The sequence below is a fragment of the Uranotaenia lowii genome, chromosome 3 (genome assembly GCF_029784155.1).
Source record: "Uranotaenia lowii strain MFRU-FL chromosome 3, ASM2978415v1, whole genome shotgun sequence".
Lineage (NCBI taxonomy): Eukaryota > Metazoa > Arthropoda > Insecta > Diptera > Culicidae > Uranotaenia > Uranotaenia lowii.
In genome coordinates, this window is record NC_073693.1 from 65,540,401 (window position 1) to 65,559,867 (window position 19,467).

Here is a 19,467-nt window from a genome sequence, read left to right on the forward strand (position 1 = left end):
TACATTGTTATAACTTACGGCTTTTTATATAGGAGCCAAGACCAAAACTTTTTGGAAAATTCAATCAATTATTTTGTCACCTATAAATTTTTATGGTCCCTTGGAAATAAATCGAGTTTTAACTTATTTTTGTTCATTTTGTATGGAAGCCCCCTTTCACGAAAACGAAAAAATATATTTTTCATTCAAACCTTTAAAACTTTGTTGTATACCAAATTTGATCGAAATAGTTGAAAAATTATTCGAGTTCTGTCAAATTTTATATGAATTTTACATGGGAACCTCCTCCCCCTTTAAAATATGTTAAAGAGGTTTCATATAGCACATTATCTGATTATGTCGAAACATGCTCAACAATATACTAAATTAGATATATCATGGTGTTAAATTTGTTTTTTAGAAAATTTGATGGATATTGTATAAAAATTGTGTAAGTTGTGCCATAAAATATGTAAAATGTGTATGGGAACCTCCCCTCCCTACAGACTCGGATTTCAATGAAAAATGTCCGGATTATGCACAGATTTATTCAATTTATTAGGCAAATCAAATAAAAAAAAACAAATTGTGATGAATTTTTATTTTTTATTCGTGTTGGTAGACTAGCTATGGACCCTAAACACGATGCTGCGATGGTCGATGGTCGAAACCCCACGCAGCAGAAGGATTAGAGAAGACATTTGATGATTAGCGAAACAGCTGATCTTCACAGCTAAACTTTTTGAAGAACAACAAAAATGAAGAAAAATCCCGAAGAAAGTTCACCATTTTCCTAATATTATATCGAGAGTAGTCTTAAGAGCGATTTGGCACAGATCAAGTTAGACCCAGTTTGGTTTAAATTATTGCCGTTAAACATATGTTAAATGTAGTATCGTAGTTCAATAAATTCGTTTGAAAGTAGTGTGTTTTGAGCCAAATAAACGTGTAATTCTTGCTTAAATAAATGTGTGCCTAATTTGTGAAACGATCGGAGTTTTACTTACCGTCGCTGGTGCAGAGACTGCTATCATCACAAGGGACAACCCAACACCCCCACGGAATACCCAACCCAACTAGGAGCCCAAGGTTTGCCCCCACCGGAAAAATATCCCCCATACAGTCCACTACGAGGTCCAAGCAGGGTTTGGACCGCACCCCAACAATTCGTATTTGGCAAATCAATGAAAACAAAAACAAATTGTGATGTTTTTTTTTTTTATTTATGCATTCAAACGCTTTTTTTTTAACAAATAATATAAAAATAATCATGAAAGGGTTTTTGGAAGCAAAAAACACGATTTAAAATCTGTCGATGTGTTTTGATGAAAATATGTTTTTTTCTCAATTCTTTTTCTTGATTTTTGTTGAGTCATTTCTGGATTTTAACTAAATTTGTCCGGAGATTGCTCGGATTTGTGGTCGTAAATTTTGAAATCAAAAGCCCGGGTTTTTCCAGGTTTTTATATAGCATTGCCCGAAATTGTCCGGTCCGGACACGTGCTTAAAAAATTCTCGCAACCTTTGCTTAGAACATTTGCTCTCTAATACAAATCACTAGAAATTTCTAACTCCTTTTTTTATCTCAAAACTCAAATGCTGAACTCCAATTACTCCAAATACTCCAATTCTGATGTTTCGAATAGATACCCGATACTTAAAATAAAATATTGCTGTTGTTGATTTCTGTTCTGGCAAAGTTTCTGACAGTACCATATAGCATCAAAATACCATTCACAGAGCACAGAATTACCATCGTCGCGCCGCTGTTTGCATAATCCTGCTCATCGTTCTTCAAAATCGATGGTGGCAAATTTCGTTTGGATACAGTTTAGTTTCCATACCTCCCCCAAAAAGTTAAAACTACTTCTGCCAAAACAGAACACCTCAATCGGCCACCTTTAGGTCGTCGCCAATAACCGCAAAGAAGGGAATTTTATTGTCTTCCACCGACATCATCAACAGCAACATCATCATCGATTGGTGCCAGCCATCGGCAGCACCTTTCATTGCAATTCACAAATGGCAAACCGTTCGATAATCGCAACCCTTGAAGATGTTTTTCGTGTTTAAAGTCGTTCGGAATGGCATATTCACTTCGTTTATTTTTTTTTCGTTGCTGTTGTTGCAAACATGCTTTTTGCCGTTTTTCAAGTGGTTTTTGTGGGCTTGGAGATATATTTTACACAGATGGAGGCTGTGGTGTCGAAGATGCCACCATTTAGAAAGAACACTCAAAACTAATTCCCAACCTCCAAAGCCAAATAAATAATGGAAAAAATTGTGCAGGAAGCTGTTCCATTTTTTTTTTTATTAATCTTTAATTGTTCGTTCGATATTTGCACTGAAGGAAGATTTGAGTCTTTCAGTTTTTAATTAGAATAATGGAGGTATGGAATAGGTGTTTTCATAATTTTTGTCATTTTTGTCGTTTTTGTCGTTTTTGTCATTTTTGTCATTTTTGTCATTTTTGTCATTTTTGTCATTTTTGTCATTTTTGTCATTTTTGTCATTTTTGTCATTTTTTTCATTTTTGTCATTTTTGTCATTTTTGTCATTTTTGTCATTTTTGTCATTTTTGTCATTTTTGTCATTTTTGTCATTTTTGTCATTTTTGTCATTTTTGTCATTTTTGTCATTTTTGTCATTTTTGTCATTTTTGTCATTTTTGTCATTTTTGTCATTTTTGTCATTTTTGTCATTTTTGTCATTTTTGTCATTTTTGTCATTTTTGTCATTTTTGTCATTTTTGTCATTTTTGTCATTTTTGTCATTTTTGTCATTTTTGTCATTTTTGTCATTTTTGTCATTTTTGTCATTTTTGTCATTTTTGTCATTTTTGTCATTTTTGTCATTTTTGTCATTTTTGTCATTTTTGTCATTTTTGTCATTTTTGTCATTTTTGTCATTTTTGTCATTTTTGTCATTTTTGTCATTTTTGTCATTTTTGTCATTTTTGTCATTTTTGTCATTTTTGTCATTTTTGTCATTTTTGTCATTTTTGTCATTTTTGTCATTTTTGTCATTTTTGTCATTTTTGTCATTTTTGTCATTTTTGTCATTTTTGTCATTTTTGTCATTTTTGTCATTTTTGTCATTTTTGTCATTTTTGTCATTTTTGTCATTTTTGTCATTTTTGTCATTTTTGTCATTTTTGTCATTTTTGTCATTTTTGTCATTTTTGTCATTTTTGTCATTTTTGTCATTTTTGTCATTTTTGTCATTTTTGTCATTTTTGTCATTTTTGTCATTTTTGTCATTTTTGTCATTTTTGTCATTTTTGTCATTTTTGTCATTTTTGTCATTTTTGTCATTTTTGTCATTTTTGTCATTTTTGTCATTTTTGTCATTTTTGTCATTTTTGTCATTTTTGTCATTTTTGTCATTTTTGTCATTTTTGTCATTTTTGTCATTTTTGTCATTTTTGTCATTTTTGTCATTTTTGTCATTTTTGTCATTTTTGTCATTTTTGTCATTTTTGTCATTTTTGTCATTTTTGTCATTTTTGTCATTTTTGTCATTTTTGTCATTTTTGTCATTTTTGTCATTTTTGTCATTTTTGTCATTTTTGTCATTTTTGTCATTTTTGTCATTTTTGTCATTTTTGTCATTTTTGTCATTTTTGTCATTTTTGTCATTTTTGTCATTTTTGTCATTTTTGTCATTTTTGTCATTTTTGTCATTTTTGTCATTTTTGTCATTTTTGTCATTTTTGTCATTTTTGTCATTTTTGTCATTTTTGTCATTTTTGTCATTTTTGTCATTTTTGTCATTTTTGTCATTTTTGTCATTTTTGTCATTTTTGTCATTTTTGTCATTTTTATTTTTGTCATTTTTGTCATTTTTGTCATTTTTGTCATTTTTGTCATTTTTGTCATTTTTGTCATTTTTGTCATTTTTGTCATTTTTGTCATTTTTGTCATTTTTGTCTCATTTTTGTCATTTTTTGTCATTTTTGTCATTTTTGTCATTTTTTGTCATTTTTTGTCATTTTTTGTCATTTTGTCATTTTTGTCATTTTTGTCATTTTTGTCATTTTTGTCATTTTTGTCATTTTTGTCATTTTTGTCATTTTTGTTCATTTTTGTCATTTTTTGTCATTTTGTCATTTTTGTCATTTTTGTCATTTTTGTCATTTTGTCATTTTGTCATTTTTGTCATTTTTGTCATTTTTGTCATTTTTGTCATTTTTGTCATTTTTGTCATTTTTGTCATTTTTGTCATTTTTGTCATTTTTTGTCATTTTTGTCATTTTTTGTCATTTTTGTCATTTTTGTCATTTTTGTCATTTTTGTCATTTTTGTCATTTTTGTCATTTTTGTCATTTTTGTCATTTTTGTCATTTTTGTCATTTTTGTCATTTTTGTCATTTTTGTCATTTTTGTCATTTTGTCATTTTTGTCATTTTTGTCATTTTTGTCATTTTTTGTCATTTTTGTCATTTTTGTCATTTTTGTCATTTTTGTCATTTTTGTCATTTTGTCATTTTTGTCATTTTTGTCATTTTTTGTCATTTTTGTCATTTTTGTCATTTTTGTCATTTTTGTCATTTTTGTCATTTTTGTCATTTTTGTCATTTTTGTCATTTTGTCATTTTTGTCATTTTTGTCATTTTGTCATTTTTGTCATATTTGTCATTTTTGTCATTTTTGTCATTTTTGTCATTTTTTGTCATTTTTGTCATTTTTGTCATTTTTGTCATTTTTGTCATTTTTGTCATTTTTGTCATTTTTGTCATTTTGTCATTTTTGTCATTTTTGTCATTTTTGTCATTTTATTTGTCATTTTTGTCATTTTTGTCATTTTTGTCATTTTTGTCATTTTTGTCATTTTTGTCATTTTTGTCATTTTTGTCATTTTTGTCATTTTTGTCATTTTTGTCAATTTTTGTCATTTTTGTCATTTTTGTCATTTTTGTCATTTTTGTCATTTTTGTCATTTTTGTCATTTTTGTCATTTTTTGTCATTTTTGTCATTTTTGTCATTTTTGTCATTTTTGTCATTTTTGTCATTTTTGTCATTTTTGTCATTTTTGTCATTTTTGTCATTTTTGTCATTTTTGTCATTTTTGTCATTTTTGTCATTTTTGTCATTTTTGTCATTTTTGTCATTTTTGTCATTTTTGTCATTTTTGTCATTTTTGTCTTTTTGTCATTTTTGTCATTTTTGTCATTTTTGTCATTTTTGTCATTTTTGTCATTTTTGTCATTTTTGTCATTTTTGTCATTTTTGTCATTTTTGTCATTTATTTGTCATTTTTGTCATTTTTGTCATTTTTGTCATGTTTTGTCATTTTTGTCATTTTTGTCATTTTTGTCATTTTTGTCATTTTTGTCATTTTTTGTCATTTTTGTTTTTGTCATTTTTGTCATTTTTGTCATTTTTGTCATTTTTGTCATTTTTGTCATTTTTGTCATTTTTGTCATTTTTGTCATTTTTGTCATTTTTGTCATTTTTGTCATTTTTGTCATTTTTGTCATTTTTGTCATTTTTGTCATTTTTGTCATTTTTGTCATTTTTGTCATTTTTGTCATTTTTGTCATTTTTGTCATTTTTGTCATTTTTGTCATTTTTGTCATTTTTGTCATTTTTGTCATTTTTGTCATTTTTGTCATTTTTGTCATTTTTGTCATTTTTGTCATTTTTGTCATTTTTGTCATTTTTGTCATTTTTGTCATTTTTGTCATTTTTGTCATTTTTGTCATTTTTGTCATTTTTGTCATTTTTGTCATTTTTGTCATTTTTGTCATTTTTGTCATTTTTGTCATTTTTGTCATTTTTGTCATTTTTGTCATTGTCATTTTTGTCATTTTTGTCATTTTTGTCATTTTTGTCATTTTTGTCATTTTTGTCATTTTTGTCATTTTTGTCATATTTGTCATTTTTGTCATTTTTGTCATTTTTGTCATTTTTGTCATTTTTGTCATTTTTGTCATTTTTGTCATTTTTGTCATTTTTGTCATTTTTGTCATTTTTGTCATTTTTGTCATTTTTGTCATTTTTGTCATTTTTGTCATTTTTGTCATTTTTGTCATTGTCATTTTTGTCATTTTTGTCATTTTTGTCATTTTTGTCATTTTTGTCATTTTTGTCATATTTGTCATTTTTGTCATTTTTGTCATTTTTGTCATTTTTGTCATTTTTGTCATTTTTGTCATTTTTGTCATTTTTGTCATTTTTGTCATTTTTGTCATTTTTGTCATTTTTGTCATTTTTGTCATTTTTGTCATTTTTGTCATTTTTGTCATTTTTGTCATTTTTGTCATTTTTGTCATTTTTGTCATTTTTGTCATTTTTGTCATTTTTGTCATTTTTGTCATTTTTGTCATTTTTGTCATTTTTGTCATTTTTGTCATTTTTGTCATTTTTGTCATTTTTGTCATTTTTGTCATTTTTGTCATTTTTGTCATTTTTGTCATTTTTGTCATTTTTGTCATTTTTGTCATTTTTGTCATTTTTGTCATTTTTGTCATTTTTGTCATTTTTGTCATTTTTGTCATTTTTGTCATTTTTGTCATTTTTGTCATTTTTGTCATTTTTGTCATTTTTGTCATTTTTGTCATTTTTGTCATTTTTGTCATTTTTGTCATTTTTGTCATTTTTGTCATTTTTGTCATTTTTGTCATTTTTGTCATTTTTGTCATTTTTGTCATTTTTGTCATTTTTGTCATTTTTGTCATTTTTGTCATTTTTGTCATTTTTGTCATTTTTGTCATTTTTGTCATTTTTGTCATTTTTGTCATTTTTGTCATTTTTGTCATTGTCATTTTTGTCATTTTTGTCATTTTTGTCATTTTTGTCATTTTTGTCATTTTTGTCATATTTGTCATTTTTGTCATTTTTGTCATTTTTGTCATTTTTGTCATTTTTGTCATTTTTGTCATTTTTGTCATTTTTGTCATTTTTGTCATTTTTGTCATTTTTGTCATTTTTGTCATTTTTGTCATTTTTGTCATTTTTGTCATTTTTGTCATTTTTTGTCATTTTTGTCATTTTTGTCATTTTTGTCATTTTTATCATTTTTGTCATTTTTGTCATTTTTGTCTTTTTTTTTTCTTTTTTTGTCATTAGTGTTCAATATCTGGTACCTGTTCACTAACATATGCTTCTACTCTTTGTGAAGAAATTCCAATGGGTCTTTTTGATGTCTTATATTTTTAAATGTTTTATGCACGGAGAAAAAAGCTAAAATGAAAAAAACACTTAATAATTTGATATACTGTGGAAAATTTTCAGCTTGTGCTCAGAAACGTATGCATAAATTGAAAATAGTTAAAGTATCAAAACAATCAGTTGAAGTTTAGTCACCTTTGAAGAGGTTCATTTGCATAAAATCGAAACCTGAAATCAAACCCTATCTGCAAGGTACGCTAAATGGCATACAGTTTCTGGAACACTTAACTGTGGTTCGATATGTCCACCCACAAGTGACGATGTATGCAACGACACCCAAAGTACCACACTGCAAACCCAGGAGAAAGAATGGTTGGTACAGTTTAATCGATCTTACATCACAAGGTACTATTTACCTAGTCAAGCTCACTTACGAAAGGCGCCTTACTTTAGTGCAGGTATGAATAAGGTCTTTGCAAACAGTAAATTTTGTATCAATTTTTTGAGCCTATCTTACCTTCATTACTGCCGCCGATGCTGCCAAAGTGTTGAAGCTCATACTCTTTCTCGGGGGGGTTGACAGAAACCGCGATCTGTTTTCGGCTGTTGCTGCTTTTATTCTTATTTCTAGAGCTGCTGCTGCTGCTGCAAGGCTAAACACTCTCGCGTTAAGTTGAAGTAGACGCCCGTTGTATTTATTCTTTCCAGCCGATTTATCAAGGTTTGAGCCGGTTTCTTTCGCTTGTTTGGATCGGTCGTATTATTTTGGTTTCGTATTTATTTTGACCTCTTTCTTCGAGCCAAGACCCGGCTAAGAATCACTAAAACTCACTGCTTAATGCTGGTTGGCTAGACTGCTGGACCACTCCGTTTTGATCTAGATTTCCAGCTTTTCTTCACCCCTAATTAGCAATTTTCACCCTTGAACGCTTAGGGGTCTGCGCATTCAAATATCTACCTACATCGAAATGAAAGCCCCCAATCTCGCTTAAGCTTAAGTCGAACCAACAATAATTTCGCGTAAGTAAGATTACCGAACACTTTTCCCTGCTTCTCTTATATTATTCAAACTGAAGGAAACGTGATTCCAAAAAAAATCACTCGAATTTGACATTTGCTGAACTTTGGTGTCAACCTTTCGAGATGCGTGACAGTTGACTTGAAGTTTTTTAACCAGAAAAAGCAAATTAAAATTCGAGTGTTCTCGGGTGCGTGGGAAAAGGAATTTTTAATCACTACCTCAGTCCCCGGAGTCTATCGATTTGGAGGAGCTGCAAGAAACGCGTCATCCGGAACGTGGTTGGATTGGGTCAGAGTTCGTGTGAACAGAATGATAACAACGGCGACAAGGTCGGTGGAATCTGGTGATGCAAAAGTCGGACGTGTTTTTCAACCATGAAAATAACATGAGAATTCCTGAAAAACGTGCTCCCCATAATGTTTAGATTTTTTTTTTCAGATGTAAGTTTTAATGACAAAAAAGTATGTGTGAAGAAAAAAATCTGGTTTTTGCACAGTTTTCTCGCTAACGTTTCAAAATTAAAAAAATATAACATAAAAAAAGTCATTTTAACACTTTCCTTGAAAGAAACGTTAAAACATTACCAATGCTTTAAAACTATCGATAATACAGGTGAACAACATTTTCAGTGCCTAGGTTTTTATGACTGATTTTGGAAGATTTCGATGTTCTGAACTCAAATCTTTTGTCAGATTTTGTCTATCAGCTCCTGTTCTGGTCTTTCACTCGATAATCCTAAGGATGAAATGTCTCTCTCTCTTCTAAATAGGAGGGGATGGAGAAAGAACCCAATTGGGCCTAAGGGACCATCACCAATCTTGTTTTTTTCGAAACTATCTGATGTAGGAATCAAGAACATCTTCCGAATTGCGTTGAAATGAAAATTGATTTTGTATAGAAAAATCCTACCTGAGAAAAGTGTTTTTTTTATGTTTCAATACAACAAGTCTGTGTAAAATTATAAGCAACTGTCCTCAAGAAGAGACCAATATACTGGCTTTCCTCTGCTAAACCAAAGTTTTACAACAATCGAAAACGTACAGAATGGTTGTAATGGGTTGAAAAACCTTTCGAATCGATGAAGATTTACATAAATGGGTTAAAATTCTATTGAAAAGAGAAAAAGTTTTCCCATTATGTCAAGATTTGCCTATTTATCACTTTATACTTTTAAGGCAAATCAGTTGAACATCATTAAAGTTGTTCTGCATTTTTTTCTTAAATTTTTAAAGGCAGTTTTGAAAGTGAGCGGATTTTCGATACTAGAAATCGTCTGGCTGAGAGAAAAGATACATTTGAATCAATCCAAATAAAAATCATAAAGATAGTCCAAGTTCGAGGTGTGCCATAATTAACATTGATTTTGTATATTTATTTTGAAATTGTGTGGCTTCTGCAAGTTCATAACAATATTTTGCAAAACTTATTCGTTTACTTATATTATCACTTGAACATTGTTCGAGCGAAGTCGCTCTTTTTCATTGATTATTTAACGGATTTACCTCTCCTTGTTTGAAATAAGAGATCTTCCTCGTTTCCTTAAGAGTCACATCTCTTTAAAAAATGGGAGGAGTGTACGAAAACAAATAAAATTTTGATTTCGTTTCGAATATCCATGAAGCTTCCAGCCAAAATATAAATATCTTGTAATGAAGTTATTTCCCAAGTACTTTTAATAGTTTCGGGAATTTTCATCAAGTTTTTGATTCTTTGCTGGTAAAAGGAAGAATACACTTTTCATAAATAACGCTTATTTTGGTAGAGAGATTTTGCAAAAATAAAACCGATTTTTCACTACTAGATAATAATAAAGTAATCAGTCTTCAAAGTTTAACATTAAAAACACTTTAACACTAGGAGTTTTCATTTACGGTGATGCTGTGAAAATTATGGGCTAAATATTTAAATTGATCGTTTTGAACATGAAAGGTTGCAAAATAGATGCATCGGATATTTTTTATCCTTATAAAACTCCAATCTGTTTAAAAATTTTTCGAAATTTTAAATAAAGACAGTATTTTACATCTTAGGATGGAAACTTTGAACCTGTTCTGTGGAAGGTTAAAAACTGTTCGAGTTTTTTAGGATACTCTACAGGATTTTAAATTTCATTTTCTGTATCCAAAAACAATATTTGAAAGAAAATTTTCAAATTTTTTTTTATATAAACGATCAAAACCACATGCTGGATCTCAATGAAACTGGATGTTTCCTCGAAAGAAACTATTAACATAACACTAAGTCGTACATCTTTCGAGGATACTTGACTTATGAATCTCAATTCAGAGATTTACTTTGACACGTCTGTCGCTCACAAGAATAGATCAATGACATTGCTTCGTTTGGTTTGCCTAGTGTTGCCAAAATAACAAACATTTATTTTATTTTATTTTATTTTATTTATCTTCAGTGTTGCCGAATACAACAATTATTTAATTTTATTTTTTATTAAATTTGATTTATTTTCTGCTCATCTTTGATCTCATCACTACATTCTATTCCCAATTAAAACTTTTTACTAATCGACTTTTGTTTTTTTTTCTAGAACAAAATTTAATTCACCAAATATCCTTAAGTTTTATTCCATATTCCACATCTTTATTCTCCATCCTACAAATTTTTATTAATTTCTGCACTTTCTTCAACTCATCTCTACATTCCTTCTCAACTCTATTCTCTACAGAATCTTTTGTTTACAGACTTTTGTTTTCCTAAAATACAATATTTTATATTCCAAATATCATTCATCTCAATTCTACACTCCATTCTCAACAAAAGCTTTTCAAATCTTAAAATTTTATTTATTTTCTACATATTCTTCATCCAATCCGAACAAATTCTTCACAAAAGTCTTTCCAATCTGTGCTTTTCCTGTTGCTCTGCTTTTGTTTACCAGAGCCGAAGCAATCCCAAAACATTCTTAGCAACAGCCTTAACTAATTCCGTTTTTTTCCACTGGAAGGCCAAATTAAAGCAGACAATCAGCAAAAGCAGCCTTAAAAATCTGCACTTTCTAAGCCAATTCCGTCTTTTTCCACCGGAAGGCCAAATCAAAGTAAACAATCAGCAGAAACTGCCTGAAAATCTGCGCTTCTAAATCCATTTCGTCTTTTTCCACCGGAAGCCAAACCCAAATATACACACAAACAGCAGCAACAGTATTAAAAATCAGTTCTTCCAAAGCCATTCCGTCTTTTTCACCGGAAAGCAAAATCATAACATAAAATCAGCCTAAAAAATTTGCACTTCCTAAGCCAATACCGTCTTCTTCCACCGGTGGCCAAATCAAAGAAAACAACCAGCTGAAGCAGCCTTCAAAATCTACAATTTCTAAGCCGATTCCGTCTTTATTCACCGCAAGGCAAAATCGAAGCTAAAAAATCAAGAGCAGCAGCCTTAAAAATCTGCACTTTCTAAGCCAATTCTGTTTTTTTCCCACCGGAAGGCCACATTAAAGTAAACAGTCAGCAAAAGCTGCCTGAAAATCTGTACTTCCTAAGCCAATTAGCAGAAGCAGCCTTAAAAATCTGCGCTTCCTCAGCCAATACCGTCTTTTTCCACCGGTAGGCCAAATCAAATACCTACATGACCAACTCACAGAAAGTGTAACTATGTATGCCGTGACCGGGATTCGATCTCATGACCGTTGGCTTAGAAGGCAAGAAGGCTATTCTTATGCCACGGGCGCACAATTCCCAAAAAACTTGGTATAAACTATTTTTTTCGACAATTTTATCTCCCAAACTTTCCAAAAATTTTCAATTTTCATATTTTTACAACGTATTATTTCATATTTTAAGAATATTATAATTAAAAAAGTTTTTTTTTATTTTTATCGAAAGAACTTGAAAAATTTTATTAAGTCAGTAAGAAGTTCTCTGTATTAAAATTGTCTAAAAGATTGCTGCAAAATATCTCACATCCTAGAGATGTTTATTGAATTTTAAATTCACTAGAAATGACATTAAAAATAAAATTTAATTAAAACAGATTGACATGACAACGCTCTAGTACTAAGTTTTTTTTTTATTTTTCATTAATTAACGGGTCAATATAGAAATTTTATGTGTGATGAGAACTTTTAAAAACTTGCAAATACTAATCAATATTTTGAAATTAGGGTATGTTGTTTTTCCCCAAACTACCATTTATTTTAGAAATGGTTGTTTTTAACACAAAACACTTTATTTTAATTTTGAACGAGAAATAAATATTTTTTCTCACTTTTTACTTTTACTGTTAGTTTTTTATTTCTGTTTTTTTTTTATTATTTTTTATATTTTCAAATTCATATCGTTGAAGTTTCTAGTTGTTTTTTAGGTTTCAATTAGTTCTCTTGAATTTTGGTTTGATTTGATCTTTATTCAGAATAATATTTGAGCAACCGTAATTAAACCATGTGATGGGAGTTATACCTGATTTAAAAAAAAAAAACACGGAAAATCATACTGATAGTGCTTCAAAATATGATTAGGATGTTTTATGAATAGATTTGTTTAGAAAACTGATCCTAAAGCCTACTTAGTAGTCAAATTGAGGAAAAAAGTGGTTCTATTCTTCGAAATCGTTCTTCAAAAAATGGCAGGAAAAGGCAGCCAAATTTGCACTATTTTAAAGTCTACAAATGTGGGAATCTAGCGAACATAAAGTTTGGGTGGAGTTATCTGAAGTTTTGTTTAAAGTCTGAAGTTGATGTTTGAAAACCTTAAAAAAATGTCGTGTATTTTCAACTAGACTCCATATGAAAAAAATTCAACTTCATCCCAAATCACAATTTTTCATTGTATTAGGTATAAAATATGCCTAACAAAACTATAAAAATAATTTAAAATCAAAATTTATTCGTGTTTTTTTTTATCAATTAGATTATCATTCAATGTTCATGTAATTGAATCTTTGCGAAATTTTCAAAATTATTCAAAAAATTTTTCAAAAAGCTTTGCTTAGAATTTCTTAAAGAACCCATAAACGGTTGAACTTAAGTCTATCAATTTCATGGTTTTATCTAGCCTAGGGTTACCATATACTGCAACGCCAAAAAGAGTACATTGAGAAATATTTTCAAAATTGTAAAAACAAACGCCATTTATTCAAAACCATAATGTTTTAGGTCATTCGCCAATTTGTTGCAAGATATGTGACTTAATTGACAAATGTTCAGTGTTTTAAGTTGGATTATTCAAAGTTTTCGATTTTATACAAAGAAAGCACACCAAATTTGATTAAAAAAAACTGCATTTTCAAAAGAGATTTTCAAAGGCGTATTTTTTCATATTTCTAAAAAATTACTGTCTAAAAAATTCGTTCGCTTTTGATTTGTGCACTATGCTTTTAACTTAGTAGTTGTTATGCATATTACCTTATGTTCAGGAGTTCATTACATACTCAAAGGCGCTAATTTCGGACAAAAAAATCCATATTGATATCGTGAATGTGCTCGTAATTCCTTCCATAGGAATCCATCCTTTGAAACATTTAAGAAAAGAAGCAAAACTGAAGTGTTGTGCAACGAATGCATAAATAGTTGGATTTTTTTGTATTAATAAGAAAACAATCTTCATGTATCGGAAGAAATAAGTTAATTTTTATGAGAAAAATTTAATTATTTCCTTTCACCGAAAAAAAGAGTACATTTGGTAATTTTTTTTACAAAAAGAAGAGTACGCTCATTTATTTATTGAAAAAGAGTACTGTACTCTCAAACGAGTACGTATGGTATCCCTAATCGAGCCTAAGGTTGCCAGAATTTTTCAGCACGAATCCAGGCCGGACAAACCGGGCAATTTTCAAATGAATACCTGGCAAAATCCGGCCATTAGATTTCTAATTGACGACCATAAATCCGGGCAATATACGGGCAAATTTTCTTAAAACTCAGAAATTCCTCAACAAAAATCAAGAAACAAATTTTTTTTCATCAAAACTTATTGATAGATTTTGAACCGTATTTTAGGCTTCCAAAAAAACCTTTTATGATTATTTTATAAAACTTGCTCAAAAAATTTTGTTTTGGAAGTGTTTGTTGTTTTTATTTTGATTAATTTGCCCAATAAAGTGAATAAATCCGGGCAAAATTCGGGCCTTTATCAATGAAATCCGGGCAACCGAGCTGGGTCGGAGTGTACTCAAATTTCGTATTTAATATCCGGGCAATCTGGCAACATTGATCTAGCGTGAAAACGCCGAAACACGAAGAAATATTTTAATTAATTTTCGGAATAACTTTGAAAATGGGTAAAAATTCATTTATTCAATTTTTACACTTTTTTAGCAAAACTATACAAGAATAAAATGATTTGAAAATTAAAGGTTTTATTCAATAATCAACTTTCCTAAAGATCGCGAGTAATTTTGACTCCAATTTTACCAAAAACGACAGTTTAAAAAAAATTAAGAAATTTTTATCCAAATGAAACATAAATATTTCTTCAATCATATGTCCAAACGTTTTACATGCTTCAACAATGTTCTTATATAAACATAAATCTTTAATATCAAATACTCGACGACTTTCTAAAGCGATGTCAAAAATAGTTATAATTAGAGATGTACCGAATATTCGGTCGGCCGAATATTCGGCGCCGAATACCGCCAAAAAACCGTTAAGCCGAATATTCGGCTTACCGAATAGTTGAGCTAGGTATTCGGCCGAATAGACCGAATAGGCCGAATATTTATTTTTTTTAATTTATGCAAAAACAGACTTCTCGAATTTTTCAACTGATGTTGGGTAATTTTTTTAACATCCAAAAGTTATGTTGAAAAATCATCAAAAACTTATGATTTCAGTAACACATTTTAGATGTATCCGTGTATTTTCACTGTAGATAACTTTATACTTTGATTATCTTTAATCCAAATTTTATTGATGTATCCAGGCTTGCCAATAAACGAAATAAAGAATTAGAGAAAAGTAAAATCTCTCCGGGAGGGTCACATGTTTTTTTTTAATTTTCTGGATTTTACTCGGATTTTTTTTCAGAAATAATAAAAATCAAATAAATCCTTCAAGTTTTTTAAATTTTCTGTAACAAAACGATTTTTAGAGTAAATTTATTCGTTAGATACGATTTGAGCACTGCTGTAGAAACGCGATAAAAACTATAAGTTTCAAGTTATTTTATTTCTTCTTCCACTTGTATGTTTGAGAATAACGCCTAGTTTTTGCTCAGTTTTTCCCTTTTCTTACAAGTTTTGCAAGAAATCGTTCAGGCCTGGCCGTGTGGATACGTGTCGTAGAAAGTAGTGTATGCCTAAGGTTAAAAATCATCGTTATTTTCGGCAATTATTTTGTGACATCTAGCAAAAATTAGACATTCATCTAATTCGATATAAAAAAAAGCAACTTCAAATAGCTTAACATATGTTCTGACATGTTTTGTCCCAGATTTTACTGGAATCCAATCTCTTACGTGATAACCGTCCTAGAAGCGACGAGTCATCTAAAGTCATTTCAGCTAATGGTGACATTTTGAAGATCAAAGAGACCTCAACTCAAAAAGGATCTGATACATCTGGTTGGAAATAATCGACTTAAAAGACCTGAGAGACATTGAGATGGCAGAAATAGAAGATTTCTATTAGAAGTAGCAGTAGAAATAGAAGCATTTCTATTGAAAACTCAACAGAATATTCGACCGAATATTCGGCCGAATATTTGGCCGAATATTCGTTTGGCCGAATAGTTGAAAAGGTCAATATTCGGTATTCGGCCGTTCGCCGAATACCACTATTCGGTACATCTCTAGTTATAATGTTATCTATTTATTTTTCTAAGCAATGTAGAGCTTATTTTTAAAGCTATATACATATCGCTGAATTTTAATATCAAGTAAAAATCTGAGTTCTTGATTGAACTGAGGATAGCAAAAAGATTCAAAATCAGTTTCTGTTTTTTACAAAGGTGTGTGGGTTCATCGATTATCAATGATCGATTTTACACAAAACCAATCAATTTCAACATTTCCACACAAAATTATTTGAGTTCAGGACGCCAAATTCTTCCAAAAATAGTTATAAGAGTATAGGCACCAAAAATGCTGATCAGTGTTATCTTCAAGTTTATTTAAATATCTGTGAGCTTCATGATTCTTCGAGGTTCATTTTTAAAGTAAAAACACAGGAACTTATTAAAAAAGAATATCGGAGTTATCCTTATTTTGAAATGAACTCAACAATGACTTGTTATTCAATTTTTGACTATGTTATTTAAGTTGTACGTAACTTAGTATAGTATTCGAGATTTCAATTTTTTTTACTTTTAATTGAGTTCCACTGCATTAAATTAACTTTTTCAACCTGTACAAAGGCACAAGGTAAAAAATAACATTTTTCCGAGGAGCATAAAATGAAAGAGCTTAATTTGACTGATTTGGGGTTCGCTGAATCCAAATGTGCAATTGATTTTGTTCTTTTAGCTCTTGATCACAAGATGACTCTAAAAAAGAAGTAAATGCATTTAAGGAATTTGATTTTTTTTTAGCAAAACAGTACAAACATTTCAGAAATTAAGAGGTTTTAGCTCAAAAATAAACTTTCCTCAAGACCGCGAGTAGCCGCGAGTGACTTTTGAGAAAAAAGTTATGGAAAATTTATTTTTGTTTATTTTTCTCAATTCTTTAAGGCGTCAGTTTTAAAGAAGTATTTAACCAAACTAATCTCAGATATTATTTGAAGTATAAATCAAACCGTTATCATTGGAATTTAAAAATTTTGGCTGTAGTTCAAAGTCATAGAAAAATATAAATAGTCATAAAAAATTTCAAATTTTTCATTGTATTCAATGTTGTTGTCAGTTGTATGAATACTTTTAACTAACATGAACTTCAAATATTTTAAGTTGGGTTTATTACTGTAGATTGGGTTTATTAATAGATTTTGTTTAAACATTATATCATTTTTAACTAACAATTTGTTTCTCTTTTTTTAATCTGATTTTCTAAACTGAACGAGAAATCCACGTTTTTTTCAAATTTATTTTAAATTTTCGTAGTACCACTTAAATTTAAGTTCAAAGTGAAGTTGTGTTTCTGTTTTCATGTGTTGTATATATTTTATTTTTCAAAGTTCAAAAAAAAATTATAATTAAAATTTTACGTTGTAGTCATTTTATCATCTTTACAAAAAATCGTAAAAACCGCGTTAAATGGCGAAGTTTAATTTTTGCTTAGCTTGCTCATCCACCATCCACATCACAATTCAAAGCGATCGTTAGCAAACATTTGAAAGTTGTGACTTTAACACATTTAAAATTTGAATAATTTTGAAACATCAAGTTTCAGCTTTCCTTTTTTTTCTGCAAAGTTGCACTTTATGAAAATGCGCATTTTTTTAATTTGTTGATAATGAACAATAAACTAAAATACCTACACTTTTTTCATTCAAATGATTATAACTCATAAATTTGCAAGATAAAAAAAAATCCATGCATACAAATTAAAAGTCCAAACCAAATTATACAAATTTTCAGTTTCCAATTTAGATAATAAAGAAATTAAAAAAAGAGATACTTGTTTGATACTTTTTTAAGGTCTGAGAATTTTATTAGGAAAAAGTGTCGGAAAATTTGCCTTTGTTCAAAAATTACTGCAATGGGGCATCTAAACGACAATTTTCTGAGTAACCACCGCATAAAATTTGAATTTTCTCCTCCTTAGCTATCTTTTTTTTTCCTTTTTTATAAGAATGAACCTTAATCATTCTTCCTCGCTCCTTAGCTATCGTTTGCAGTTTGAGCTCCCAGAATTCCCCTAATGTTGATGGCTGTGATTGATTTAACCTAAAACTTTTGTTGGAATTTTCAAATTTGATAAAAAAATTTGTGGTTTTCTAAAAACTATCAGCATACCATCTGAAATTTAGGAGACTGAACTCCGACCAGAAAATGTTAAGACCTAAAATATCTTCAATAATATTAATTTAAAATAAGAAATCTTGAATTGAAATTTGTAAATTAGGAATTTCAATCCTTCTTAGATTTAGGGATCATAATTTTGATGTGGGGTCAAGATTCAAGAATTCAGAATTCAGTTTGAAAATTCTCTTGATATTGTTGTATTTTTTTTTTTCAACGGGAAATTCAGTTCTCTTTATTCAGTGTTAAGATTCGATTGTCGAAATTTTGTATTCTTATTGAAAATACCATTTCCGATTTGGTAACTGAAATAATCCATTTTCACAGCTTAAATAAATTCAACTATTTAAGAAGCACCGGAATTCGGGTGTTGTATAATCCTCCAGAAAAGCTTTGTCCACCCCCAACTTGCACAAGCCGTGTTTCCGTTTATTCCCACGCCCGCATCGCATCGGTGGCTTTTTTTCATCCAATGGACCAGAACGACCGACCTTGGCGGCCCCCCGGTTGCAATTTACTTTTAATGTCACTTTCTGTTATTGGACGCTCGCTCGTCCGCCCTGAGATCCCTTCAAGTTTACGCAGCTGCCGAGATCTTTTTCTCGCCTCTTGGAGCTTCTTCCTTATGATAGTCACACAATCACTTTTGTAGCGAATTGTTTGCTGCTACTTGTTCTCGATCACAGTTGCGTTTAAAGGTTACCAACTCCTGGTAGCCATAGGGTTCTACCTTGCTTCCGGAAGACAGATAGCAGTGCACTTACACTCGAAATGTCACCAATAACTCTTCTATTCAAAACCCAGATCACCCGCTTGAAATAAAAAATAAACTCGCGAAAACCTTTACTGTCGTTTCCAGTTGCAGCAGAACGAACGAAAAAAAATCCGCCAGTAAAACCCGATACACGACGCGATCCACCCGATTAAACCCTTTCTCGTGAGGGGGGTTGTGATCTGCGGCTTGGATTCGCGCGCGCTCTAATGCTTAAAGCACAGATCTGTCACTGAACGTCTCGTGAGCGAACTCCGATCGAGCACACTCCGGCAAAACGGCTGTGCATAAACTAACTGACGGATCTCCGGCCCCGGTTGAGTTATACGACCATACTGTCAAAAATTGGCAAACTTCAACTCCGCGAGCCCGACAGATCCGCGATCTGTCTGTGGGCATCCGCGAGAATCCGAATCTTCTGAGAGCACCAAAGATCTCTCTTCCAGGCAGCAACCAAGTAAGATGCTGCGGTGTCACTTTAGGACTAACTACCAGATGATCGAGTAGTAAAACGTCATCGATGACGTACCACGCTGCAGGTTGGAGTAAAACGTGCTACCCACAGCCTCTTCCTCCAACCGAACTCAAGCTCACAGCTGATGCGCTGCGAAAACCGGGGGACCGGCTTTTGGATCTTGATCTTGGTGATGACGTAGAGCAGCTACGCTTCAGCAGGTAAGCTAGGTATGGTGGGTATGTGAAAAGGTGTGCTGCTGTTGCGAATTTTAC

General features: G+C 30.7%; 1 protein-coding gene across 3 annotated transcripts in view; it reads right to left on the minus strand.

Annotated features, from left to right (window-relative positions):
• The window catches only part of LOC129757339 (myb-like protein AA), a 167,981-nt gene extending 148,961 nt beyond the window's left edge, over positions 1-19,020 (minus strand). Inside the window, exons 1-2 of one of the 3 annotated variants that reach the window (XM_055754527.1) lie at positions 18,808-19,020; positions 7,610-8,050 (exon numbers count right to left, since the gene is read on the minus strand). In XM_055754527.1, coding sequence (XP_055610502.1) covers positions 7,610-7,651 — 42 coding nt within the window. In that variant the 5' untranslated portion in view covers positions 7,652-8,050; positions 18,808-19,020. Of the gene's footprint in view, positions 1-7,609; positions 8,454-18,484; positions 18,504-18,807 lie in introns of those variants that run through there. The other 2 variants (XM_055754528.1, XM_055754529.1) reach the window with 2 other exon arrangements.
• Between the last annotated feature and the right edge of the window lie 447 nt (positions 19,021-19,467).